At 48.5% G+C, this 27,368-nt stretch overlaps 1 protein-coding gene across 3 annotated transcripts; it reads left to right on the forward strand.

Moving 5' to 3' along the window:
* Positions 1–121: 121 nt before the first annotated feature.
* On the forward strand, positions 122–25,814 carry FKBP15 (FKBP prolyl isomerase family member 15). 3 transcript variants are annotated; one of them, XM_066201557.1, is made up of 30 exons: positions 122–237; positions 1,515–1,624; positions 1,915–1,999; positions 2,550–2,619; positions 4,065–4,139; positions 5,174–5,272; positions 5,655–5,804; positions 6,511–6,579; positions 7,426–7,569; positions 7,988–8,133; positions 9,101–9,149; positions 9,824–9,943; positions 10,171–10,264; positions 10,989–11,092; positions 11,732–11,825; positions 12,566–12,675; positions 13,231–13,341; positions 13,975–14,069; positions 14,669–14,771; positions 16,474–16,506; positions 18,018–18,189; positions 19,046–19,182; positions 19,502–19,657; positions 20,088–20,240; positions 20,564–20,656; positions 21,074–21,184; positions 21,978–22,085; positions 22,267–23,006; positions 23,401–23,491; positions 24,160–25,814. In XM_066201557.1, the coding sequence occupies exons 1-30, from the start codon at positions 185–187 to the stop codon at positions 24,232–24,234; spliced, it is 3,750 nt and encodes a 1,249-aa protein (XP_066057654.1). In that variant the 5' UTR covers positions 122–184; the 3' UTR covers positions 24,235–25,814. The 3 variants fall into 3 exon arrangements, with proteins under 3 accessions (XP_066057654.1, XP_066057655.1, XP_066057656.1); XM_066201558.1 differs by lacking the exon at positions 16,474–16,506; XM_066201559.1 differs by lacking the exons at positions 122–237; positions 1,515–1,624 and having other exon boundaries at positions 1,919–1,999; positions 4,070–4,139.
* The last annotated feature ends 1,554 nt before the right edge of the window (positions 25,815–27,368 follow it).

Genomic DNA, 27,368 nt, shown 5'->3' on the forward strand with positions numbered 1-27,368 from the left:
ACGACGTGTCATCCAACCCCCGCCCCTCCGCTTGTCAAGACACGCCCCCTCCCCCTTCCCCGTGGCACTGAAGCCCCGCCCCCTCTGACGTATCAGCCCCAGCCCCGCCCCCGCTCCGTGCCTGTGCGGCCGGGCCGTAAAGCGCCTCCGCCGCCCGCCCGTCCCGCCCCGGCCATCGCTGGCCATGTTCGCGGCGGCGGATGAGGACGACGCCGATTTCCTGTCCCCGGCCAGCGGGTGAGCGCCGGGGCGCGGCGGGACCCCCTCCCCGCCGCCGGGAGGGCGTGGCGGCCCGGGCAGGCCGTGGCTCCGGTGAAGGCCCGCGGCGGTGAGGGGCGGGCAGGCCGCCCCCCGTGCGGCCGGACCCGAGGCCGGGGCAGTGCCCCTGTGCCCGGGGGTGCCGCCGGGGCAGTGCCCCTGTGCCCGGGGGTGCCGCCGGGGCAGTGCCCCGCGCCTGTCCCGCCGCGGGAGCGGCGAAGGGGCAGCCCGGGAGGGGTCTGGCTGCCCGCGGGGCTCGGTGCGGGCCCCCGGTGTGCCCGGGGCGGGGGGTCTGGGGTTTGAGACCCGCCGGACCCCTCTTTGCTCGGGGACCCCCCCGCAGGGGAAGGCGGAGCCGCTTCGGGGTCGCCAGGGCAGAAAACTCGGTGTTTCCACTGAAATCAGGAGTGGGTGGGAAATCCCTAAAGCGCCGCTCTGGGGCTGTTCACTCACCGCTGGCTCCTCCCGGGCTGTTCACCAGCCATCCGCTTGTATCGTGTCTACGTGGAGCGCATCCCGGTTTTTGTATCACTGACTTGTTGCCGCTCCAAGAGCTGCAATTCCAGCTCTGTGCACTCCCCGCCCCCTTCCAGAAGCTCCTCTTCAACAGCTCTTAGAAACTAATCCTCTTTCTTTATGGAGAATTTCGTTATTTTCTAAAAGAGATTCACTGACAGTGATGTCATCCCTTTGTTTGAATTATTCCCTTGCCTGCTGATAGCAGGAACAGCTTGAGCGTAGCTGGCCTTGAAGCAGTGAAATTGCAAACAATGTGTCCTGAAGGAATAACCTCCAGCATGAAACCCTCTGCCCTTAGCCGGGAGAGCTTCTTCCATTTTAAAACTTAATGGGAGAATGTGTTTCCTAGACTTTTAAAGAAAAAAAAACTCCGAAAGCTGAATGGTGGCTTCTCTGTCACGTATTATGTTGGGTATTGTAAGAATCAGGTATTTTATATGAAACTAGTTTCAGTCATTGCTTCAAAGTAACTTCTTTTTTTGTGTGTAGTTTCAGTTCTTATACCTTCAGTCGATTTTTGAGGAAATGAAACACAATTGTACCACTTTCCCAGCCTCTTCATCTACAGGTTCTGCCTATTCAAAATTAAATGGTTAATTAGCATAAAGCAACTTAACCTGGAGCCCTTTGTTTATTTCCAAAGTGATGGTAAACACTTCTTAACCTTCTAGTTAAGGGTGTTCATTATGTATAATACCGTGTTAAATAAGGTTAAATGGCTTTATTTTCCTTTCTAGAGCCAGATTAGCCTCTCTCTTTGGCCTGGATCAAACAGTCTCAAGCCAGGGAAATGAATTCTTCCAGTTCACTGCCCCAAAACAGCCCAAGAAGGGTCAGACAGCAGCTGGTGAGTAACTGGGCTTGAGAGTGGGGAACACAGCAGCGTGTGTGTGGGGAGAACTTGTGAAGAACAGCAGAGCAAATAATTGCCTGAGCTTTCCTCAGTGATGCTGTCCTCCAGTGCCCTCCTACACCTGGGTTTTCAGCTGGCCTTGGGTGACTTTGGAATGCAAGTCTTTATTTCTTTGTAACTTCCCCTTCTGGAGTTATTTTTCCTTAGGGTAAAGAACGTGTCCTGGTGGTGTCCCCAGCCAGTCCTGTGGCTCTGACAGCTGTCCCTGGTCTCTGTCCCCACAGGCCAGGCCCAGAAGGCTCCAGCAGCCCCGGCGGCCCCGGGAGCCCCCTCGGTGCTGGCGGCCACCGCGGTGCTCGCCTATCGATAGTAAGTGACCTCCCCATGACATGGGGCAGGTTGTGTCCCCCATCCTAGAGGGGAGGTATTTCTGGATAAATGGGAAGAGAGCGTTGTTTTCAGACATACCTGCCTGGTGGAAATGCTGCAAGGCAGTGGAAGTTTGTGCTCGAGAACGGTTTCAGTTGCTGCGCTGCAGCTCTGGGTGAGGCAGTTCTGAGATAAAGAGCCAGTCGTGCGTTTGGCTGTGGCTGGGAGCTTTGTCCTGGCTGCTGGGCTCAGGTGTGCACTGCTGCAGGAGGCTCTGTCAGATGCATGTGGCTCATGCATTTGAGAATTGAGGCATGAGCAGAGTGAGAGCACTAAAACTCTTTGATGCTGCCATCATGGAAAAACACTTCTGCCCTGGATCTGTGAGAGCAGTTTTCAACTCACTCCCCAATGTGTGCTCTTGCCTGTGGGGAAGCAGGAATGTCTCTAAGCTAAGCCTGACATTTTATGCCTGAGGAAAGGGATCTGAACTCTAAAGAATGCTGAGTTAGTGACAGTTGTGCAGTTGAGTGTCTCCCTTATCTTCCAGTACAAATGGGCAGTACGTGAGGCAAGGCAAGTATGGAGCAGCTGTCTTGGGGAACCACACTGCCAAAGAGGTGAGAGACACTTTCTTCCCTAACTCTGCCATGCTGAGGGCTCACTGGTATGAGATGGTGTTTCTGTGAGCCCTCCAGGTGTTTTGCTTTTGATGTTATTCTCCTACTGCCTTTCTGCCTCCTGGGTTTTCTTGGGGTTCAGCTGTCCACCTTGGTGACATCTTTATTTCCTGCAGTCCTTGAGTTTGTAAGATCTCTTAGAAGTTGTGCCTGAAATAGTTTGCAGTGCTTCTGAAAGTCATTTTGGTATTTATTCAGAATGTCTTTGACAACTGGACCATGAATTTGTGCACATGGAAATGGATATAAAGGAAAGTTCTGTCCAGCAGTACAGATGCTTTGCTTAAGTTTTGTTCTTTTGATGTCAAAACCATCTTTCTGTCCTAAGTGTTCCTTGAAGAGCACAGAACTGAGGTGCCCAGTAAATTTGTGTGTTTGAAAGCTACTTTGAAAACTCTCACCCATCCCTGGTGTTGGTATTTGTGATATTTCATATCCCCCAGGTCCTCATTCATGTCTCACTACGTTGCTTCTGCTTTTGCAAGAACAAAATAAATCTTAGTTTGATAACTAAATTCCTGAGTCAGTGATTTGGGAAGTGTTGATCTATGTTGTTCTGGGGGAGCTGGGAAGCACAGGGAGTGCAGGAAGGAGCTGAACCAGCTTTCCTCAGGCTGCCTGGGTGGTATCACATCCAGCTGGGAGCAGTCAGTGGGTCATTCCCAGCTCACCACTGAGCTGTGTCCAGTGCAGTTGCACAAAGGAAAACACATTTCATTATAAATTATGTTAAGTAGAGACAAATATGTCAATAAATCTCTTATCTGTATTGTTTAGTAATTGGAAAGCTCCCTCCAACTCAATCCTTTACATGTCAATAGGTTTATGCAAAGATAATTCCACACACAAACCTCTTTAGGCTGAATTTTAGGAAAAATGTCTTTCCCAAAAGGGTGTTCAGGGCCTGGCACAGCTGCCCAGGGCAGTGGTGGAGTCCCCATCCCTGGAGGAGTTTAAAAACCATGTGGATGTGGCACTTGGGGACGTGGGTCAGTGGGGACCTTGGCAGTGCTGGGGGAATGATCTTGGATGTCTCTTCCAGCCTAAATGACTCTGTGATGGTTTGTGCTGGGTTCTGTGTCTGGAAGGGTTAGTGCACCATCTTTTGCCACTGTAACTGTGAAAAGTGTGGAATTAGTTAAAGCATGTTGCTTATTATAAAACAATTGAGTTTGACTTGCTTTGTTGCTGCAGCTAAATAAAACCCCTGAGAATAAACCAGTTTTAAAAAGTGTCACAAAACTGTGCTAAGTATTTTTGCTGTGGTATATTTGACAAATAAATACTGAGCCTTAGACTCTGTGTGTGACAAAGCACCTTAGAATTGAAGACGTTTTGAGTTTGTTTTTGTTCTTTTTCCTTGTCTAATTCCTTGTGGAATCCAGTACAGGATCCTCCTTTACATCAGTCAGCAGCAACAGATCACCTCTGCAAGGATCCACCCAGGCTTCGTGCTCACGGTGAGACTCTGGCTTAGAAAAGCATTTTTTGATCACAGTAACCCCAAGGTTGGCTCCAAAATTCTCCTTTAAGCCTTGGCTTGTAACCTTTGAGATCAAACATCTGGGTGACAGAGCAGGCGGTGTCCCAGTGTGACTGTTCTTCTCCTCATGTATTGCACAAGAGGCTGTGACAGCTCTGTTTTGCAGAGCACCTCCTCAGATTTCCAAACCAAGGCCCCTGTAGGAGGTAAATTATTACCTGTGCTCACAGAGGTGTTTGGGGTTTGCAGCTCTGCTATGGATAAAACCAGCAAAATTCCTTTTGCTGAGAATTTCTAGTCAAGTGTCTGAGAGAATACAACTGAGTAAGCAGAAGGAAATGACAGCAAGGAAATGTTTTCTCTCAGAAAATTTACACTCAGCATTTTCCTGCTGTTGAGAACAATCTGGAGTATTGTGAACTCTAAAATGGGATCTCTCAGGAAGTTGGCTTCTGCCAGTTTTACAAAAACTGGATGTGTTGGTTTACTGTTCTTAGCTTGTCATCAGGTGGCATCAGGTTTCTTGGTGTGAGAGATAGAAATTTCACTCCAAAATAATGAAATTTCTGTCCCAGCTTAGAGCTTGCTGTCTAGTTTTATAAGCAGATTCTTGAAAAATTAATGGGTTTTGTAGTCACTTCTGATGGCATGGGTTTAGAAGTGAGGAAGAAGTGACTTCTCCAGTTGATTCTGGAAACCTAAATACAATAAACTACAAAATCTAAAATACTTAACAATTCTCAGTATATATTAAAGAACCAAGCTTCAAGTTTCTGAAAGGTTTCACTTTCCTGTTTGACTGGAAAGAACTCAATATTTGCTCAGATATTTGAGTTACAATAAATCTTCCTTGATAATGAGCACATAGGTAAAAGCTAATTCTGAACTTGGGCAGTAGAACAGCAGGGTTCTCCCTGCTTAATTTCAGTAGCTCTTTTTTTAAGCTTCTTTTGGATGTGGGTTTTTTAGTTCATTTAATGCCTGAGATAGAACTGATTTCCTCTCCCACAGGTTCGGCCCAACAATTACAGCACGTTCTATGATGATCACAGGCAAAACTGGTCCATCATGTTTGAGTCAGAAAAGGCAGCAGTGGATTTCAGTAAGCAGGTAACTGCTCACCTCTGGGCCAGGCAGTTCTTGATGGCTGGTTTACAGCAGGGGCAAATCAACTTTTGTTTTCATTGGAGTTCAGCTTTGAGTGTCTGCATAACTGTGATGGAGGCAGATCTGAGAGGAGCCTGCCCTGAGTTTTGTTCATTAAAACAAATCTCTTTGGGGCAGGGAGCCTGTTGCTTCTCAAGTACTGCTTATCGGTGGTTCTGTAGAGCAGAGGGTGTTTAATCTGCAACATTCAGCACATGGAGACATGGAATGGCCTGGGAGTGCATTTCTAGTGTGTGCTTGATCAGTACAGCAAGGAATGCATCAGATTCACGAGTAGGACTTGTTCATTAAAGGCCAGAGACACTGCCAGGCTTTCCCTCTGCAGGTGTGCATTGCCAAATGCAACAGCTCCCCAGCACTGGACTCAGTCCTCTGCCAGGATCTCCTCCTGGGAGAAGGGCAGGGAGTGGAAGGAGGAGACTCCCTGGAGGTTGCCTATACAGGATGGCTGTTCCAGAACAACGGGCTTGGACAGGTAAAGACATTTCTGCCACCTCCTAATGCTGAGTGGGACAGTCCCTGGCAGGAGCCTGCACATCCAGCATAGTACTGGTGTTGATGTTAAAGGTATACTCAGGCATTTATGGCTCTGTAAATAGGGTCATAGGTATTGCCTGTACGGTATTAAGGGATTCTGGCATATTAGAAAAAAATTTCCTCACTGAAAGGGTTGTTGAGCATTGGCACAGGCTGCCCAGGGCAGCAGTGGAGTCATATCCCTGGAATTGTTCAAAAATCATCTGGATGTGGTGCTTGAGACGTGGTTTGGTGGTGAACAGGGCAGTGCTGGGGGAATGGTTGGACTTGGTAATCTTAGAGGGCTTTTCCAACCTTAATGTTTCTATTATTCCATTACTGTTCAGGGGGAAGTGCTTGAAATGCTTTTAAACATCCATGGGCACTCTCACACATGAATATTTAATGTTGTGTTTTGCTTGACCCAGTCCTGTCCTGAAGCAGGACTGAAGTCTGAGTCTCCAGTTATCATTCACTTAATGGAATCGTACTTCTGGAAATGGACTAAAGCTCTGTCTTATGGCTGAGTTTTAATTTTGGTAGTAGTGGGATGGGAAATGGCGCTTAACCAGAGGTTCTAGGAGTTTATGGAATGTGTAAAGTAGCGTTCAGAATCTTGAAACAGTTAGGAAATCCATGCATTTTATGTTCTTGTTCAATTCCAGGTGTTTGACTCTAATGTTAACAAAGACAAGCTGCTGCGACTGAAGCTGGGATCTGGAAAGGTCATCAAGGTACAACTGGTTCCATTTATTAGCACGCACTGTGACAGTGACTCACTCGAGCTCTGCACCATAGAGCCCAGTCTCCTTTTCAACATCAGTGTTGGACAGGAGTTGTCCTCTTTGGTGAAAAGGAAACTTCCTGTTTTCAGGTGCTGGAGTTTTATTGTCTTGGTTTTTCTGGAAGTCACTCAGTCCATTCCCTTGTTCTTAGGGAACCCTATTTCTTACACAAACAATTTTTTCATCCAGGTGTTGTGATACTCCCTTATGTTATCCCATAAAATCAGGGTTTGAGTCAGAGATGCTTTTGTTCAGGTCACTTCCATGACCTGAGTAATTCATGTACAACCTCCCTAGTTCATCCATAACGTGTTACAAGTTGTCTTTTATTGAAGATGTGCTATTTGTCTACTTTATTTGTTTTATCCTGTATCTTACTAATTCTGCCTGGCTGTTAGAGCCATCTTTTTCAGTGCTGGCATCCCTTGGGCAGTCTGCATTGCTCTGACTTCATGTGCCTCATTACAACCATTTTCTTTGGTTGTTTTGTAAATCTAACCAGGGCAATTCGGATCTCTTCGGAGTCCAGTTCTTCCCCAGAATGCTGAGTGAGGTCGCCACTGTGTGGTGGAGCTGCATCTTTATTCTTCTTAAGTTAACGCTGGAATTTACAACTGGCTGTCAGGATTTGTGGCAAGATAAAGGTTTAATGCTGCACATGGAAAAGAAACAGGATTTTGCAAGAGTCTCTCTAAATGTGTTTTGGAACCCTTGCCTGAAATTGTCTTTATTTGGGGTAAACAATGTTACTGATCCAACTGTTGCTTTCTCTTCTGTTGCCTGTGCAAACCAAAGGGCTGGGAAGAAGGAATGCTGGGCATGAAGAAGGGAGGGCGAAGGTTCCTCATCATTCCTCCAGCCTGGGCCTACGGGGCTCAGGGCGTGGCTGGTCGTGTCCCTCCAGACTCCACTTTGGTGTTTGAGGTGGAAGTCAGGCGGGTGAGTGTTTCCTGCCAAATGTTTGGTTTCCGTCTGTTTTGTGACTGCAAGGGGGGGAACCTGCTGTTAGTGTGAGAACTCAAGCTCAGAGACTGTTAGAAACCTCAGCAAGATGTGTATCTTTAATTCAAACGAGCCCAAAAGAGAACCCTAAACCCAGAAAATCCCTCAAGGCTGTTCGTCTGTTGTAACTGTCTTGGGATCTTTTAGCTGTCTTATTTGTGAGTCACTTGGGAAAACAAAATATTGTGGGAGGAATGAGAGGATGTAAAGACTCAGCTTCTCCAGCTCTGAATCAATTGGCTGCTTTTCCTTGAAGTGCAGGAGCTCAACAGGCAGTGGCATCACAAATAAATTGATGAAAATTTTTACAGGAATCCAGAAAAACATCATCTTTTTTTGCTTCATGCTTTTTAAGGTGAAGCTGGCAAAGGAGTGCTCTGGTTCCGATGGGCTGAGTGTCAGTTCAAGGGATTCCCCTGCACCTTCTCCAGTTCCCAGCTCAGATGGCTTCTCCTCAGACACAGGTTTAGTGCCTCCCTCCACCATCCCTCCAAAGCCTGGGTAAGAAGCAGCGTGGCTTAAACAACTTTCTGTGTTAAGGCTGGTGCTGCCCATCAGCCCAGTGCTGCAGTGGCACACCTTTTGGCAAATGTGGAGCCTCTGTGCCAGCTCAGTGCCCTCCATAGCAGTGCTGTGCTTGCTAACAAGACTTGCTGGAATTTTCTGCTTGGGTGCGGACTTCCAGATTAAAGCAATTGGAATGGGCTCCAGTGAAGGAAGTCATTCCTCTCCAGCATTCCTGAGATTGAGCTGTCTCGTCTCAGCTGGCATCGTTGTCATCAGTTGGACCTTCTCAGCCTCAACAACTCCCTGAAAAGAGGGTGTAGCCAGGCAGGGTCGGGTTCTTTCCCCAGGTAACGAGTGACTGGGAAGAGGAAATCACCTCCAAGTTACTCCAGGAAAGGTTTATGCTGAATATTGGGAAAATCTTCACTGGTCAGGCGTTGGCACAGGCTGACTGGGGTGGAGTTATCATCCCTGGAGGTGTTCAAAGAATGCAAATGTGGCACTTGGAGATGGGCTTTAGTGCTGAACATGCTGGGGCTGGGTTAGTGGTTAGTGACTCAACCTTAGATGTATTTTCTGACCTTAACAATTTTATGTTCTGTTCCTTAAATTAAGTGGGTCAGTCACCCTTTTTGGGGAGTCCAAGTAAGTGCTGCTCTTGTTGCCATAAGCTGTTTGTTATTGGACTTGGTTAAAATTATTTATACCAGAATGTGGTTGTTAAAGCAATCAACAGAACCATCTTTCTATAATCAGCTGTTCCAATGGGCCATAGTGGTGTCTTGAACATACCTGCAGATAATACTGCAAACAATGTTCCAGAACTGTAGGCTAAAATAAATGCTTATGGTGTGAGAAAACTGCTTTCTTAGGGAGGGGTGTATTTAACAGTACTTAGAAATCCAGAATGTTGGCTCCTGAATTCCTCCTGGTTAATCTCCACACCTGTTTGGCTTTGCAGGGAGCCAGCAGTTCGGGCCAAGTCCAACTCCATCAGTGAGCAGCTTGCAGTAAGTGCTGGATTTTCTGAATTTGAAGCCTGAGTAGAGAAGTTTGTTTTCACTTTAAGCATTGGGTACTGCTGAAGATGAAGTGAGCATCATGCAAGACACTGGAATGTTCACCTTACAGCAGCTTAGGGCCTTGTTTTTGAAGGAATTAATGCTTGGACTATGCGACCTTAAAGGTCTTTTCCAGCCTTGTTGATTCTGTGATTACCAGGACCTGAGGAACCCCAGCCCCAGCTTCTACTCCTAAATGCAAAGTGACTTTGACCATGTGGATGTCCACAAGGCTCATTGTCTTTTGAGATAAATGGACAAATTTAAAATAGATAACAAAGGAATTGGGACATTCAGGATAAGTTTATAGAGCTGCATGAGAAGACTTGGTGCCTTCAGACAGAAAAAGCTGCTAAGCAGCTTCCTGAACTCACACATTTTTTTGTTGGTGTTTTGTGCAGGGATAGATTTCTCTCTGTAGTGGCAGCACTGTCATCCCAGAAAGAGGATATATAAAACAAACCAGATTAACAATCCTGGTGTTCCTTTGTGTGCTTGAAGAGTAGATTTTCACACAGTCATTGAAAAATTGAGTCAAACTTCAGTCAGAGATTTAGAAGTGTTTGTAATACCTCAAAAGCCTGTGCTTAGGCAAGGGGAGAGTAACTAAATGTTTCTTTTAGAACCCAGATGTAGCAAAGGCCAAGCTGATTTCTCGGATGGCCAAAATGGGACAGCCCATGCTGCCTTTCCTTGCTGGGACAGCAGGGAGTCAGCTGGACTCCAGTGACTCGGAAATAGAGGTACCAGTCACAGCACTGTGACTCTTTTACTGCTTTTCCTACACTGGGGATTGCTTAAAGTGGGATCTGTCGTAGTGGCTCTGCCCTTGGTCAGGGAAATCTGCTCTGGTTCTGTGACAGACGGGCTCCACTTGAGTTCCTGGGTAACACCTTGTCTCAAGGGACCTTGGGCTCAGGCTGTTGGCTTGTTCTTTGGTGATTCTTGTAACATGCAGAAATGTTTTTAGGATCCCAGCACTCTGAGAGGGACAACACAACCAGTGGCTTCGACCAGACCGTCCCAGCCAGCCCAGGCAGTGCTGCCCACAGTGTCCACACAAGGTAACATGCTGGGGAGCTGCTGCACTCCCATTCCACTCCATGAGGGCTGTGGGAACAGAGGAGTCCTCCCAGGAACTGAAATATGAACTGAAAGCTTCTGGTAAGGCTTGTTGATCCACAAGCCACTAATCCATGAAGCACAAGACAATCCTGGGGGTGTTTCTTCATTGTGGTCTTGTGCTTGAGGAAGACCAGCCACCGTGCCTGAGCTGTCCTGTCACTGGGCACTGAGATTTGTAGGCCATGGCATTTGTAAATGAAATGCTACAAATCCTTTCCCAGTGAACAGTACTTTAAGGAATGATGGAAATCCAAGTGAAAGGCTGCATGGGGCTGGCAGCTCTGCAGGGCTGGATGTGTCTTCCTCTCCTGGAATGGTCATATCAGCTGCTGGTCAGCTGAGCAGCCTTCAGAGTCAGTCTGAGTCATACCTTGTGTCAGCAAACCTCAGAGCTATCTCTGTTTGAATGAAGAGGTTGTTTAAATGGAGCTAGAAGTGGGATTTCTGTGAAAGGTTACTCTTTTCTTGACCTATTATCACTTGCTTGACTGGATTTAATTTTCACTAAGTTGTAAACAGGCTTTTGTTAAACTTTTGTCTGTTTAGTGGTTTGTTTGGTTTTTTGTTGGTTTTGGAGGGTTTTTTTTTTGCTATTTCACACTAGGTGAATTAAATTCTTTTGAGACGCTTTATAGCATGCTGAATTTATTTCTTCCTTTTCAGTACCTCAAGCATCTGGTGCTGCACCTTCAGTATCTTCTGCTGCTTTAATTCCTGCAACGATTCAGCCCCATTCAGCTCTGCCTGGAGGAGCACAGGGCTTTCAGGTACCAAAATGAAATCAAGGAGAATATTGGCACTTCTCCTTTCTCCTGAGTCTTCTCCATTGCTGGGAGCAAGGACTCTAACATAAGGATGAGAATTTCAGACTGGTTTCCTGTGACTCTTTGGCATTCTTAGGTTTTCATCATATGCCTCTTAAAATTTATTCCAGAAGGGCTCATTTTCTGCTTATGATGGGTTCTTAAACTAAGGGTGAACCAGGCTTTGTTAATACCTCGTTTTGCAGTGGATACAATAAAAACTTCCAAGGTCTTCAGCAATGAGCAGTAAAGTTGCAGTCAAGTTGTGCTGTGCTTTTTGAGCCCTTTTTTGGAAATAACCTTGTGTTCAAATGAACATAACTTCAGAGGGAGCTGTTCACGTGCTGATCTGACTCTCACAAATGTAGTGTGACATAGTTTTGCTGAAATTTGAATGAAGGTGGGAACTAACTAACCCTCAGAAGAAGAATGTTCTTTTCCTTTCACAATGACTGTTGTGCATTTTGACTTTCCAGCTCCTTAATTCTTGGATTTTTTTCTTTCCAAACATGATCCTTGCTCTTGGGCTTAAAAAAATATGAAATTGTATGGACATGGGGAAATAGCAGAACACATTCTAACCTATTGAATTTGTCCTTCAAGGCATATCCAGGAGTGGCATTTGCTTACCCCCAGACTGCTGCATCTGCCTCTCAGCTCCAGCCTGTGGGTCAGATGTATCCTGCTCCTTACCAAGGTATGTTTCAAGAGGTACCTGCTTCTCAGAGGGCTGTAACACCTGCGTTAAACAGCTTGTGATGGTGATTTAGGGCTGTGGTAGCACTGTGCTGTTTCACAAATGCTTATTTTTTTACTACCAAATAGGGGCAAACACTTCCCCAAAAATGCCCATCTCTTTCTTACTTTAAAGAGCTTTGTGCAGCGTGAAAGGGGCTGGAATTTCTGTGTCTTCCTAACACTGGGTATTACTAAAGGAATTTGGTAGATGGTGTTTCCAGTTATAAATAAAACTGTGATAGTAACCAGCTCCCTACCAGCCAAGGAAAGAATTGAACTGTAAAAGGCAAAACCTAGGAAGGACCAAAGGCACTTAAAGAACCATTTAAGTCATCCTAGTTGGTGAAGTCTTGAGTGTAGCTGAGCCTTTCTTGGAGCCTGTTTTTTCAGTACAGTTTCAGAAGCTTACCTTTGATTGTGCCTCTGCTTTGATTGTACCTCTGCTGCTCTGGTATCTCTGGGGCTTTCCTCTTGTTGAGCTGAGCTATCATGTGGCTCAAGAATTTCCTGTACTCAAACCTGCCTGTTGAGGTTCTTTGGGAAATAGCTACTTTATTTGTTTTCAAAATACCACGTCCCTTTTATTTCTGGGCAGAGAGTGGCTTTCCTGGTGGCAGGTTTGATGCTACCCAGCTTTTGCTGTGTCTCTGTGCAGCTAGTTCCCCTTGTCGCTATAAATCTCTCTCCTTTCCCTTCAAGCACCTGGAGATGTCACATCGTTTTTGATGACAGAAGCTCGGCAGCACAACACTGAAATCCGACTGGCTGTGAGCAAAGTCGTGGATAAAATGGATCACCTGGCTGCCAAGGTATGGCCTGCTCAGGACATTTCTGCTCTCCAGGTGTTCAGACAGGCTATTTCTGTTTCATTTATTAGCAAACACTCTGAGACTGTGACTCACTCAAGCTTTGCACGATAGAGCCCAGTCTCCTTTTCAACATCAGTGTTCTTTGGTAAAAAGGAAACTTCCTGTTTTCAGGATCTGGGGTTTTATTGTCTTTGTTTTTCTGGAAGTCACTTAATCCATTCCCTTATCCTGCTGAGAGCAGTTGGCTCTGTTTAAATGCCTGCATTAAGTGATACAGTAAATGAGTGAAATTCCAGCATTATCACACCTTCAAGTGGCAGCAGTTCAGCTGCTGTGTAAAAACAAGGCTTAGGCTTAGGGAAATATGCTGTTTTACTGTCTTGAGTATCATTGTTTGGAGGGATTCCCTGCCCTCTGGGAGGTGTCACATTGGTTCAGTGCCTGTTCCCTGCAGCTGAGCAGAAGGAACAGAAGGAAATGCCTCTCTCATGTGTCTGACTCTCACCTGCACCCATCCATTCATTTCAATGGCTTAAGAATGGTTTATCCCTGCAGGTGGAGGAGCTGAAGAAGCAAAGCACTGCTAACAGCTCCCTGCTGCCTGGCATCTCCTCTGTCACTATGGAAGCCTCCATGATCATGAGCAACATCCAGCGCATCATCCAGGTGAGCATGGCCAGCCTGGACTCACTTCCTTTAGGAGCTGGGGCTCAGTGTTATTATCCCTAATGAAAGCAAATGTTCATTCACCCATGGGTTCTGTTTTTGCCTGGCCAGAAGGAGGATGAGACTTAAAATGATTTCCATTCCTCTTTCCCCCTCCAAAAAGCTCTTCTCAGCATTTTGGGGTTTGGGTATTTTCTGAGTCAGAGTTGTGGTTATTTAATAGGCCTTGACAAAAGGTTCATGTGGGAGAAATTCAGCTTCTCAAACCATTATGGATTTAACTTCAGTCTCCAGCAGAACAATTTCACAGCTGAAGTACCACGTTGTAGAAACCACCTGCTTCTGCTATTCACTACATAATTTTATGCTTTGAAGCCTTTCTAAGCAGCAGCCTTAAAAACTTGGGATATATGGGGGTAAAAAGGTCATCCAGACACAATGCTTTCTAGAATGTGATTTGGCAGGCACTGTCCTGTGCTGGGATTCTGCTAAATGTGGCACGGTGCCTTCCTGGGCTGTTACCACAGAAGGGATGAGCCTCAGCACTGTCCTGCATCTGTGCACAACAAAGGTTTAAGAACTGCTGCAAGGAGATCTGAGTAAGCTGAACATTCATGCTGAGCTGTGCTTTAGGAGAATGAGAGACTGAAGCAGGAGATATTTGAGAAGAGCAGTCGGATTGAGGAGCAGAATGAGAAGATCAGTGAGTTGATTGAACGCAACCAGAGGTAAGGGGTGGCAGCCTCATTGCATTTCCAGACTCTCCAGCTTACACTTGGGCATAACTGAGGGGTGTTGGTTAAGAGACAGCCATATTCTGATGTTTTAAAATTTTTTTAAGGTATGAAAAGCATGGGATTCCTCCCACCCTTTCTCTGCAGGGTTCATCCCCAAAACTCTGACTTACAGTAAACATGAATGTGTGAAAGGGAACAAAATCCCTCATTCTGTTTGTGCACATGCTTGCTCTGCTTCTGGGAGTTGCTTTATTTTTGCTGGCCCTTTAGTGAGGTGAAGAAATTGTAGGGGATGTGGTGCCCTTAGTGAAGTTCAGCTGATACCATGTTATCAAAACTCTTGGGACATGAGGCATTTTCAGAGAGGTGAGGCCCTTATCTCAGCTGATAAAATCTCTGCTGTGCCAGGCACAGCCCTCCCAACCCTCTGAGATCAACCTCTTAGTGCAGCACATCCTGCAAAACTGTCTGGGACTTGTCATGAATTCAGCAGAGATCTTCTGTGCCTTGGGATGTCACCTGTTCTGCGTGAGCCCTTGGCTCCAAGGCCTGTGTTTCCAGGAATGCCCATGGAGTCTCCCTGTTCACAGGTACGTGGAGCAGAGTAACCTGCTGATGGAGCAGAGGAATCACTCCCTGCAGACAACTAATGAGAACACACAGGCAAGAGTGTTGCATGCAGAACAGGAGAAGGTAATGGTGGCATGAACAAAGCCAGGATTGTTGCATTAAAACGAGCTGAAGCCTTGTTAGTCAAGGCAGTTTTCTGAGAAGACAACTGCAGTTCTGAATTCTGTTTTGAGAAAAAAAAATAATGTTTTGATGGCTTTCATGACCAAAGCATCACAGAGGATATAACCATTTCATGCTGCCATAACTTTAATATTCTTATCTTGTAGGAAAGTGTCTGATTTATTATTAAATGTATAGGCATGTGGCCAATGTGTTGAGGAATTGTATATCACAGGCTTTTGAGTTGGAAATACTTCAGTTATTTAGTTGCACTGATAGTTCCAGAAGAGTTTTATTCCTCCTATATAACTGACATAGAGTGAATATAGATACAAGAAAAAATATCTCCTACTGGAGTTCCTTCATTGCACTTTTGTGCTTTTTTTTAATGCTAATCAGAAGCTGTTTGTTTCTCCCAGTAACATATTGTGCTTTTATGACAGGAACTGTTGGGAAATAGCTTTTAAACCAGTGGAATGCATTTATGCATGGCTGCATATCCTGAACCATCCCTGTAGGCCAGCCTAGCCCAGGAGCGCTGCTCTGGCTCTGCCATTGCATGGTGCCTGCTCTGCTTTCTCAAGCCCTGGCTTCTTAAATTACACCAAGTCCAGTCTTGCTCTGTGCCCTCCTGCTGAGTTGTCTCTCTCCAGTTCAGATGTGAGGTGACAAATGCTTCCTCTGTGTGAGAACCATGACTTGGTGCCCCTAAAGCTGACCAGAGCTGCAGCTTTCCCAAGTGTGGTAAAGAGCAGAGCAGGGAGTGGCTGATAGTGCTGACAGCAGACAGGGAAGGGGGCTGCTTTTCCACCCCCAGCCCAGGCTGCACACCCACAGGATGTAGGAGCATGACAGATTCTAACCAGGAATAAGTCAGACTGAAGTAATAAGTTAAATTCCTTTCTCAGTAAGGACAGTATCCTGCTGGTACAATAAGACCTGGGGAGGAATCATGTTTTGGAAGTATAAGATCCTCAGGAGTCTTTTGGGCCTCATCTTCAGCAGGACCCCACTGACTGAGCAGTCACTGCCCAGGGATGATGTTACATGAATAGGCTTCAGGCCAGACCAGGAAAGCCCTGACTTGCACTGGGAGCTTTCCCCTGGTTCTGTGGGAGTATGGACTGTAAATGTGAAGGCTGGTATTCCTTTTCTTCCCTTTAGCTAACCCAGCTTGCCCTGAGAGCGCAGTCACTGAATCCCCAGGGACAGACAGAACCAGGGAAGAGGATTGGAAGCTGTTTTATTCACTGTTTGCACACAGACAGGCACTCACCATTTATTTGGTTGTACCCAGGATCACTGAGGTGTTGGTAACTCACTGCTTTTGGGTTATGGATCTTTGGCCCTGGCAGAGCAAGTCACAGCTTTTTGTGAGCCCTAAGTCATTCCCCGCCTCTCCAGTGCAGGTCACACCCAGCACTGCTCCCACCTCTGGTGTGTGACATACCCTAAGGAGACCTCTAGTGTCTTTCTTTGTGCAGCAGGCTTCACTCCCTTTTTCTGTCTAAGCTTTTACAGTTCTTGGAGTAATTTAAAGGCTTCTCTGGCATGCCTTAGGCTGCTGTTACGAAGCATTTTGCTTTTCTGCTGATGAATGCCTCTGCCTTTCAAGTTGTGTTCTTAACCCTTCCTGTTTCCTGTCGCTGCTTTCTCTTCCCAGCACATGCTGCCAGTGGATCGGGGCTGGGACCAGGTGAGGCAGTGTCTGCTGACTGTGTAGGTGGTAGATGATTGTGTCTTAGGTAGTGCCAGCCCAGCTTCCTCTTGAACTAGAAACTGATTGGCATGAAAAGAATTGTCTCAGAGCTTGAATGAGCACAGATCCTTCACTGGGAAAAGGGCTCTAGAGCTGGCAGTGTCTCCCCACTGGCCCCCTCTTTCCTGGGGAGCCCTTTCCAAGAATTCTCTTACATTGCTGCTTGTTCCACTCCCCATGGGAGAGCAGGATCGGTGTCAGAGCAGGTACAGGTCACCCAGGATTCTTGGTGCCTGAAAGCTGGAGGCTGGAGCTGAGCTGTGGACATGAAGCATCCTCTGTAGAAACTTCTGTTTAGTAACACTTCCTGCCATAGGATTTCCTAATTTTGTTTTCTTTATTTGCCATTAAAGACAGAGGCCAGGGTTAAAATAACCTTTAGATGTCTTTAGCTGTGCCGGGGGTTTGGTTGTACCATGCCAGGAGTCAGGATAGCAGTGGGACAGTTATGGAAGCACAGGAGGAAAGCAGATCTGGTTTTGGCCACTCTCTGAAATGCTGCCTCCTCTTTAAAATGAGTGCTGTGGTATCCCAGCCCTCCAGGTCAGTGCTGATGATAATATCCTCATCGTCACCATAGTTGCAACAATTTTTCTCACAGCTCTTCTGTGCCAGAAGGTGTTGGTCCTTGTGTGGAGGGAATTCTCTTAGGGGGATAAAGCAGAGAGAAAATCCAGTTCTCCTGAACCTGTTACAGGAATGTGCGAATCTTAAAATAGGCAGAGGTGTGGAAGCTGTTTAGGGATTCCCTGTGCAAATTCTGTCTCTGCAGAGCATCCTCTGAAGTTTGTGTGTCACTCAACAAGATTGGGAACGGGACTTTGTGTCTGTCTTGATGCCTTGAGCCCCTGCTGACATTGTTTACAAGTTGTCTAACAAGCTGTGCTAGTGCCTGGTTTGGGGTGAATCACTGACTCTCAGCAATCCTAAATCTGAACAGGTCCCCAAATGACTGAACTGTGCTGGGAAATGCCAGCCTTGCCCACTGGCAGCTGAGGTGACCTCGTGCTGTGTGCTCTGGGGACAAGGCGCTCTCTTGGCTGGGACCAGCCTGTGTTTTAAGTGGCTCTTCAGTGATTTGGAAGCTAATGGAAGACAATTGGATGTTGGAGCCCAGGCTTTTTACTCAAATAGATGTTATAGCCTGAAAACTGAGCAGACTCACCAGGCACTGGTACCAGGCTTAAACATATTTAACCTTTTCAGGAAAGCTCACTGGGTTGAACTGATGTGGTGATGAGGTTGTTGGTGGCCTCGTGCAGCTTTCTTGTCAGTCTGGACAAAACTGACATGGCAGGAAAGTCATTGTTGCCTCCTCAATCTGGAGATGCCTTCCCTGATAAGGCCTCCAACCCTTTTCCAGCTCTTCCTGAGAGAACAGTTCTGCTGCTTCCTCACACATCCTTTTTTCCCCCCTTCCCTTTCCCCTGCTCCAATTTGTGCTCCAGGCCAAAGTTGCAGAGGAGCTGGCAGCTGCCACAGCCCAGGTTTCCCAGCTGCAGCTGGAGCTCACTGCCCACCAGAAGAAGGAGATGGAGCTGAGGAAGCAGCTCTCCTGTGCTGTGCAGGATGCAGAGAGACAGGAGGCACAGCTCAACAAGCTGCAGGCACAGGTGGCAGGTGAGGCTGCTCCTGCCTGTCCCTGAGAGCTCCTTCATGGCTCTTGTCTTTTATGAGTCTTAGGTTTTTCCTGTCTTCTGGGGTATCTTCCTGCTTTCCCTGGGATCAGTCACAGGGGATGGGAGAAGGATATGGATGCACTGAAATATCTGAGGGATGTGCATCCTTGTCACCACTGAAGGCAAAGTGGGACGACTCAACCAACAAAATCACCCTGTGGGAGGGATGCCTTTGGTAGAACAACCTCTTGGTTTTTCTGTCCGTCGTCCTGTAGAGCAGCCAGAGATGTTCCAGTGGGTGGAAAGTTGAGATGAACCTGAGGTGTTCATTCATTCCTCTGTGCTGGGCGCTGCTTTGGCCCCGCCCTGAATCCTGGGGTCACTTTTGGGACCCCACATGATGAGAAGGACGTTGAGGGGCTGGAGCAATTCCAGGGAAGGGAATGGAGCTGGGGAAGGGGCTGGAGCACCAGGAGAGGCTGAGTGAGCTGGGAAAGGGGCTCAGCCTGAAGAAAAGGAGGCTCAGGGGGGACCTGGTGGCTCTGCACAACTCCCTGCCAGGAGGGGACAGCCGGGGTGGTCGGGCTCTGCTCCCAGGGAACAGGGACAGGAGGAGAGGGAGCGCACTCAGGCTGGGCCAGTGGCAATTTAGGTTGGATATTAGGAAAAATGTCTTCACAGAAATGGTTGCAAAGCATTGGAACAGGTTGCTCTTGATAAATTCTAGCAGGCACAAGCAGAGTTGTTGACTGCACTGTACAGGAGACCTTGTTCCTCCCCATCAGCCCCCAAAATGTGCTCCCCTGCAATGGGAGTTGCACCCAGTCTCACAGGGAAACGTGGGGGTTTGTTTGCAGAGCTCCAAGAAGCCTCTCAGGACACTCAGAGCAGGTTCAAGGCTGAGAAACAGAGCCGCAAACAGCTGGATATGAAGATTGCAGCGCTGGAGGAAGAGCTGACAGACCTGAGAGTGGAAAAAGAGACTCTGGAAAGGGTATGTCCAGTGCCAGCAACAGAGTTTCAGTTGTTTACTGAAGGCTAATCCAAGGCTAACCAAGGTTTTTCCTTTTAAATATCTAAGTTAAGTAAATCTTGACTCATCTGCAGGCTCGTGGATCCTTTGTGCTTATGTGAGGTTTTATTTATTTATTCAATGTCTTACCCAGTAATGTGTCAACCTTCCTTACCTCTGAGATAACTTCAGCTTGATTTCAAGGGACGCAGTTCCCTGCGCAAAGAACCTCCTCCTGCCTGAGGGAGAGAAGCTGCTTTGGTGCACTCTGGCTTATTCTATGTCATGTTCTGTATTGCAGAATCTTGCAGAGAGGAAGAAGAAATCGCTCTCGGAGAGAGCTCAGGCAGAGGAAGAGATGGAAGAAATTCGCAGGTCGTACCAGCAGGAGCTGGACAAGCTCCGGCAGCTCCTGAAAAAGGCCCGGACCTCGACTGACCAGGCAGCAGCAGAGCAGGTGAGGACTCAGGGGAGCTGCTGCCCCAGGTCTGGAGGGCTTGGAGGAACCTGAAGGTAGGAAATAATGTGAAAATGCTCAGGTAGGGGAGGAATGAAAGCAGTGTTACCTGCTTGAATTCATGGGTTAGTGTCAAACTGAGGGAAGGAGAGGCACCAAATTGAGACTGTAGTAGAGAGAAGAATATGGGACTTGTGGGGAGTGAAAGGTTGTTTAGAAATCTGCCAGGAGATCTGAAATGTGAGGCAGACCTTCTGGCCAGCCTGGGGGTTTGTGGCTGCAGCTGAAGTGAGAGGTGTGGGTCGGAGCTGGTGGCAGCACTGGGCTGCACTCTGTCTGTGGGTGTCCAGCCCTGGGCTGTCACCTCTCGTGCAAACACAGATCACGTGTTGTGTGTGTGTTCCTGATGGTCTCCTATGCTCACGGGCAGCTGTCAGTGATCCAGGCAGAGCTGGAGTCCCAGTGTGAAGCCAGGTGTGAGCGTGCCCTGGCCTCAGCCAAGGAGCAGCACGCCCGGCAGTGCCAGGAGCTGTGTGAGCAGAGGGACTCCCTGCAGCACCAGCTGGCCCAGCTGGAAGAGAAGGTAAAGGGCTGTTCTTTATTGCTGTAATGGGCACTAAATACCAGCAGCTGTAACCAACAGTCTTCTCCCACCTAACTGGAGCTTGACTTGCTAATTTCCTGCCTGTTCTGGAGCTTGACCTCGGCCATGTGCGGGTGCAGTTGTTGTGTTGGGTTGGTGGGTTTATGGAGGGGGGAGAGCCAAGGTGCTGATAGTGCTGAACTTCAACAACACCTACAACTTCCACTTCTCTGCACTGTCCTGGGTGGCTGTTGGTGAGTAGAGGCTGTTTGGAGTGGGTGACACTGCCAGGGGCTGGACCTGCTCTGGTTCTTGTGTTTCAGCTCACGGCTCTCAAATGCTCGAAAAAAGCAGAGGAGCAAAAATTGTCAGAGGTTCAGCAACGTCTGGAGGAACTGGAGCCTATCCAAGAGAAGGTAAAGGAATAACACAGCAGCTGGATGGGAACTGGAGTGCAGGGAACACCAGCCTCAGGCTAGTCCAGAATAATGAGGATGAGAGTTCCAGAATGTGGTAAGGAAGGGATAATTTCATGTGGTTTCCAGCAAACCAGAACAGGCCCAGTAATGAGACCCAGCCTTCATTTCACTGGGATCTCAGTGATGCTGCACCCACCTATTCTTGGTGGCACTTAAGGAGCTGGTGACACAATTGTGACTCTCCAAACTGGCTTGGGTGTCCTTATTTTGGTGCCGTTGCTTTCAGCCGAGTCTTTTGTGACGTGCTCAAAACCCCACTCAGAGTCAGTGCCTCAGTAAAACCCTTCCCAAGTCACCCCTGGAGGTGAGGCTGTGGTGTGAGGAGCAGCTCTCAGGGTGGGTTTCCCTTGGCAGTACTCAGCCCTGCAGGCAGACGTGGTGGTGCTGAAGGCTCGCTACGAGGAACGGATCCGAGACCTGCAGAAGGACCAGGATGGACCTTCCCCTGCAGACTTCACTGAGCAAGTGAGCTTGACTCTCCACTACTTCTTCTGAAGCAAAAGGATTTACCTTGAATTATTTCTCTTTGAACTGACATAGGAAGGAAAAATATTTTCTCCACAGAGCACTGTCTTTGTAGTAACAGTCCACAGAGGAAGAAAAGATGGGATCTTATCCTAGAATCATGGGCACACAGAATCATCTGGGTTGGAAGAGACCTTAAAGCTCATCAGTTCCATCCCCTGCCATGGGCAGGGACATCTTCCACTAGTCCAGTGTGCTCCCAGCCCCATCCAGTCTGGCCTTGGACACTCCCAGGGATCCAGGGGCAGCCACAGCTGCTCTGGGCACCCTGTGCCAGGGCCTGCCCTGCTCCCAGGGAACAATTCCTTCCCAATCTCCCATCCAGCCCTGCCCTCTGGCAGTGGGAAGCCATTCCCTGTGTCCTGTCCCTCCATCCCTTGTCAACAGCCTTACTCCATCTTTTTGCTGCCCACTTTGTTGCCTGACTTATTTCTTCTTGTTAAAACTTCACCTTTGAGGTTTAGATTTAGAAACTAAAATAAGAAGTGCCAGTCTGCCTTGGCTTTGTGCAGCCTGCCTCAGTTTGGGTGGATAAGTTTGGGGTCGTGTAGAATGGTTCTAAGTTAAGGTGGCCTGATGTGATGAGGATTTCTGGTTTGGAAAGTAGATTTGAAAAACCACCTCTGTGTATTTGGATTTATTGCTCCTTCCCTTGCAGCAGTGCCTGATGTTGAGTGCAGTGCTGCACATGCTAATGAGCTGTATCTCTGTTTCCTGTCATGTTCTTTTGCAGGTAAAGAAGACAATGAATGGTGTCTTTCAGTCTCTTCGGGGTGAATTTGAGCTGGATGAGATGTACAGTGGCAGGACTGTCCTGGGGGTTGTCATGAACACTATCAAGGTATGACAGTGGTGAGAGAAGAGAAGAGAGCCTTGGGCTAAAACCTCAGATCTGTGCTGTGAGACTGAAATTACTGAGGGAGGCTTTGTTGTGAGTGGCAAAGCAGCCTGGTAGGAGGAGGTGATACTGTGATGGTTTGTATTTAGGATATAACCTGTGTTCTCTCTACTCCCTTTTCCAGACTGTGACACTGCAGCTGCTCAACAGGCAGCAGGAGAAACCAGAACATGGCAGTGAAAATGAGGAATCTGGCCCAGCAGCAGGGGGACAGGAGGGATCACCTGGAGCAAAGACTGAGCACAAAGAGTCCCCGCAGCACAGCCCAGCACAGAGCCCTGCGCCCCCAGCTGATCCTGGGGAAGTGACCAGAGGTTCCCTGGAGTCTGAGCAGGAAAGCCAGGCTGCTCCTCACCCTGCCAGGCCCAGAGCTCCTGAGGAGGAGCAGGAGACACAGAGCAGTGGGGTGACAGAAGAAGAGAAAGCTCAGGAGGAGCATCTCCCTCCCAGAGCTGATTCCGGCCTGGATGCTGAGAAGGGGCCTGTACTTGCAGGACAGCCTGTTCCTGGGCTGGAGCAGAGGCTGGAGAGTGTTCCCATGGGCAAAGCTGACCCAGAACAGGGTCCCTCTGCAGTGTCTTTGCAGGCAGAAGCTGCAGAACCTTCTGTTCCAGGAACCAAGCCAGGAGAGATGGATGAGGCAGCACTTCCAGCAGTGGAGCAGAAGGCAGAGGAGGCTGTGGGAGGTTTAGAGCCTCCTCCCTTAAATGGGGAGGAAGGGAGTGGCACAGACCCATGGGATGGAGATGGCTCCGAGCAGGAACCTGCCTCAGTGTCCAGCAGAGCACAGCCAGGCTCAGCTGTCCTGGGAGAACCTCCAGGATCACAGGAACTGGGCTCCAGCCCCAAGCACACAGATTCCAGGTGAGGGGGTGTTGGGTGCCAGGCTCAGCTGGGGCTGGGACAGGTGTGTCCCTGCTGCAGGACAGCACAGGCTGGGGTGCAGCCCCCTCGTGGTGCTGGCACTGGGTGGCACCAGCCAGGACCTGGCACAGAGCAGGCTGCCCAGGGCACGTTCCACTGGGAGCAGCCTCGTGTCTGCTGGAGGCAGTGGAGAACATTCCCAGGGGAGCGTGCAGTTCCTGTACAGTCTGATCCTGGTGCCTGCCAGGTCCCAGAACTGCCCTGCACTGCTGAACAGCACCTGCCACAAAGATTTCTTCCAGTGACAAAGCTTTGCCATCTCTCAGTACCAGAACTCGTAAAAGGAACTCCCATCCTCTGAGGGCCAACTGCTCATTGTTTTATCTCCTTGCAGCCTCTTTGAGGATGACAACTTCTTTGAAACACCATCTCCTAAACCACTGAAGCCTCAAGTTCCCTCTGAAGAGGAGGATGAGGAGGAAGTGGTATGTATTTGGGTGTTTGGGGCTTTGCTCTGATTGAGGCACAGTGTGTAGCTTGTCTGTAAAATGCTCTCAGTGGCAGAGCAGGCCTGGCTGAGCTCAGAGCTCCCCATCCCTTCCCTCTGTAAGTCAGGAGTGGTGCCTGGGCCGGGAGGGGCTGGCTTGGCTGAGGGACTGGTGACAGATTCCTGCTGGCATGGAATCAGTGGGACTTGCCAGGTTAATTGAAGGGTTTTAAATGTTTGGCCCCTGTCCAATCCCTTTTAGCCTGTAAGCAGCTCCTGGAATTACAGAACCACAGAATCCTTAAGGTTGAAAAAGACCTTTAAGATCAAGTCCAGCCATCCATGTAGCATCATTCATCATTGAACCATGTCATCCATTACCACATGCACCCACTTTTTGAACACTGCCAGGGATGGTGACTCCACACTGCCCTGAGCAGCCTGTGCCAATCTGTACATTCCTCTCCATCGAGAATTTTTCCTGCTATCTAATCTAAACCTAATCTAAACAGTAAACCATCACATGAGGCATAAAAACCTGGCTAACGAGGCTTCTTGTTCCCAGCTCCTCAAAGCCGGCAGAGATTGCAGGGCAGTGTGTGTGGTGTTTGTGAAATGGCAGGAGGCTGCTGGGGCTGACCAGTTTCCCTCTGCTGTGGTTTGCAGAGCATGAAGGGCCGCCCCCCCCCCGCGCCGCTCTTCGGTGACGATGATGACGATGACCTGGACTGGCTGGGATGAAGATGTGGCTGCTGAGCCCTCTCCTCTGGGCGTGGCCTCTCCCTGTGCTCTGAGCCCTTGGCGAGCTGCACACGTGGGACATTGGGAATGACCAGGGACTTCCCAGCTCTTGTCCTGCCGATGGACGGGGGCTCTCCTGCACTTGTGGGTGCTCAGCCCCATCAGCCTGAGCTGCCAAACACTCTGGGGTTGGGCTGAGTGCAAGAGCCACCCACTGTCCCCCTGCCCAGAGCCCTGGATTCATTAACCTCAAACTTTCTGCAGATAGGAACTTGGTGAAGAGCTTCAGCAGATCAAGTCTGGCAGGACCCTGCAGTGGCAACACCCTGTTAAAAAGTCAGACTAAAATCTCCTTCCCCAGTGCTCAGCTCCTTGGAATATTTCTCTCAGTCCCCAGGGTGGCTCCCAGGGACCCTGCACCCTCTCCCCACTGTGTCTGAGCCACGTGCCACTGGAGGTTCCCCCAGGAATTCCAGTCAGATGCTTCTTGTGAGCCCCTGGCTCTGCACGAGCAGCTTGAGGAGCCCTGGGGCTTGAGGTGGTTCAGGTGGGCACTGACTCAGAGCTGTGGCACAGCTGCCGCTGGACCTTGGAGCTCTGGTAAACCAGGGCCTGAGCAGCTCTGATGGGTGCAAGGAGCCCAAGCCCTGCTGTGTGTTTGTCAGACACTCACAGGCAGCTCCTCTCCTGTGCCCAGAGCTGAGGTGGTTTTTGCTGGGCTGTTTCCCTGTGGGAGCAGCAGCACAGCTCTGGGATGTGCTGTGTTTTCGGGAAGTCCTTCCCCACAGCCCAGCCCCTCTCCTGTGCCTTTGGCTCTGCTGCTGTTAACGTGTGACCATCTCAGTTAACTGTAGGGAGGGGTGGGACACAAGGCCCAGGCTGGGCCGGGCACTTTGGGGTGTCACCCTGCACTCTGAGGGGACCAGGAGGGAAAAGGAGTGAGGACAGAGCTGGGCACACAGCCTGGAGCTCTCACAGCACTTTTATTCTCCACTCGTGGGCACTAACACAACTTCACCCCAGAAGTCTTTAAAACAAATAAACCCCTTCATAAAATGGAAGGACTTAAACTAGTTCTACTAATTCTATGGTTTAGTTTACTACACCTGCCTCCACAGTCTCTGGCTGGAATTAGATCTGTGTCCCCTTAAAGGTGATTTCTTGGGAGGAAAACCCCCGAAAGAGCACTGGGTGTTTCTGTTGGGGGATGTGGCACATCCCTGTGCCCCACCCTCAGTGCCAGAAGTTGCCAAATGCAGCTGAAACTGGGGCAGAGACCAAAGCCTGTGACAGCCAGCCTGCTGCCATGCAGGGTTACCTGAGCTGGGCCTTCCTGGGCATTGCTCAGTGCTGACTATGAGAGTGTTTGAAACTGCATTTTCTGGGGCTGCTTGTGCTGCTCTGAGTGTCAGGGCCCTGATGTGGCCCCTGGACCCGTCCATGCAGCGTCCCGGGGTGATCATTACTCATACTAACAAGTTCCACTTCTTGTTCTCCGTGACAGATAAGACACCCTGAGGGATTTGCATTTCACTTCTTGGAAAATAAAGTGCAATTAAACCTGTATTTTTTTGCTTGCAGTGGCTTTACTTCAGTCTGGCTTCATCTGTCACCTGAAATCTGATTGGGAATAACTTGATCTAGAAGCTGTTCTTGTCTGATCTTCTTGTTGAAGTCCTCTCCTGGGAAAGGAGAGAAAGCCCCTTTGTGCTGTGGCTCCTTGGGCTCTCACACTGGACTGTGTTGGTGTGAGAAGCTGGAGCACAAAGAACTGTGATGGTCACAGAGGGCACCTTCCTGGTTCCTCTCAGATTTTAGGGGAGGGGATCTTGGGCATCTCCAGGGGTTTGCAGAGCCCAGACCCTCCTGAGCTGCTCTGGGGCTGCAGGAAGGTTCAGCTCCACTGTGCCTGGGAGCCCTGAGCAGGGATTGGGGTGCCAGAATTGAGTTTGAAATTTGTCCCCCCATTCAGGCCCAGCAGGTTCTGCAACCCCTTCCCCACCCTGGCAGCTCCCTCTGCCTCAGCCTGGACTCGGGTTTGAGGTCTAAATGAACCCTGTCTGTCCTCTCTGCCTGTTGTGAGCGCCTGCCTGGGGGAGCTCTGGCCTTCCAGGGGAGGGAGGGACGTGCCAGGACCCAGAGGGGACGATGCTGCCTCAGGGGCTGTGATGGGGCTGATCCTGATCCCGGGGATCTGGCCAGAGGTGGTGTAGTGGTTTCATGTTCGCCAGTTTCTGCTTCCTAAAATTAGTGTAGTGCTTCAAACGCTTACTAGGATTATTCACTCTTTTTGTGCTGTGAGATAGGATTAGGGGAAAAGGAAAGCAGGCTCGAAACTTAAATGGGTATAAAGACAGATTTATTAACAAAACTACAGGAGAGGAAAAATTAATAAGAATCAGAATAAAATCTTCAAAACATCTCTCTCCCAACAGCTTCTTTTCTTTCTCACAGACAACATATAAAGACAAAACTTGGAACTATAGTTATAAAATTGTCCTTCATTGGTTCATTTAGAGAGAAGAGTCTCTTTTGGTTTACCATGGAACTTTCCACAAGAAAGAACAGTCTGCTTGTGGCTTTTAACTCTCACAAAAGCAGCTGCCTGGGAAATCTGCAGTTGTGAAGTCCCTCCCATATTACACAGCCTCCCACCGCTGCAATATGGGTCATGCATACTCATGGGTATCAATTTAAAGATGAATGGTTCCAAAAGCAAAGGTTTTTCTTCATCTCTAGGAACAGAGATCTTTTCTCTTTCTAGGGGCAAATCCTCATCTTCATCTCATATCTCTTTCTATTCAAGCTTCTCATGAGATCACAGCTACTTCAATATTTACTTAGTCCATCACAAATGCCTTTGCTTATATCTGCAGTTTGAATATTCTCATCCTCTCCCCAATGCATTTTTTTCTACTATTTAAAGGGATATTCCAGGACATTACAGTCTGTTACTATGGCTCACAAAAGCCTTTCAGCCTAAAACCAAGGCATATTCTCATCTTTTCCATCTACCAGGTAACTTTACTGCCTTTGATGTCTTCATGTTGTCTCTCTATGTGTCTTGAACCTGTCTTTTCTTGCACTCAGAGAAAGGTTAGTGCTTTGCAAGTTCCATCTGTGCAAGGAAAGAC

This window comes from Chamaea fasciata, unplaced genomic scaffold (assembly GCF_029207755.1).
Source record: "Chamaea fasciata isolate MVZ Bird 193981 ecotype frontalis unplaced genomic scaffold, bChaFas1.0.hap1 SCAF_20, whole genome shotgun sequence".
NCBI classification, from domain to species: domain Eukaryota; kingdom Metazoa; phylum Chordata; class Aves; order Passeriformes; family Sylviidae; genus Chamaea; species Chamaea fasciata.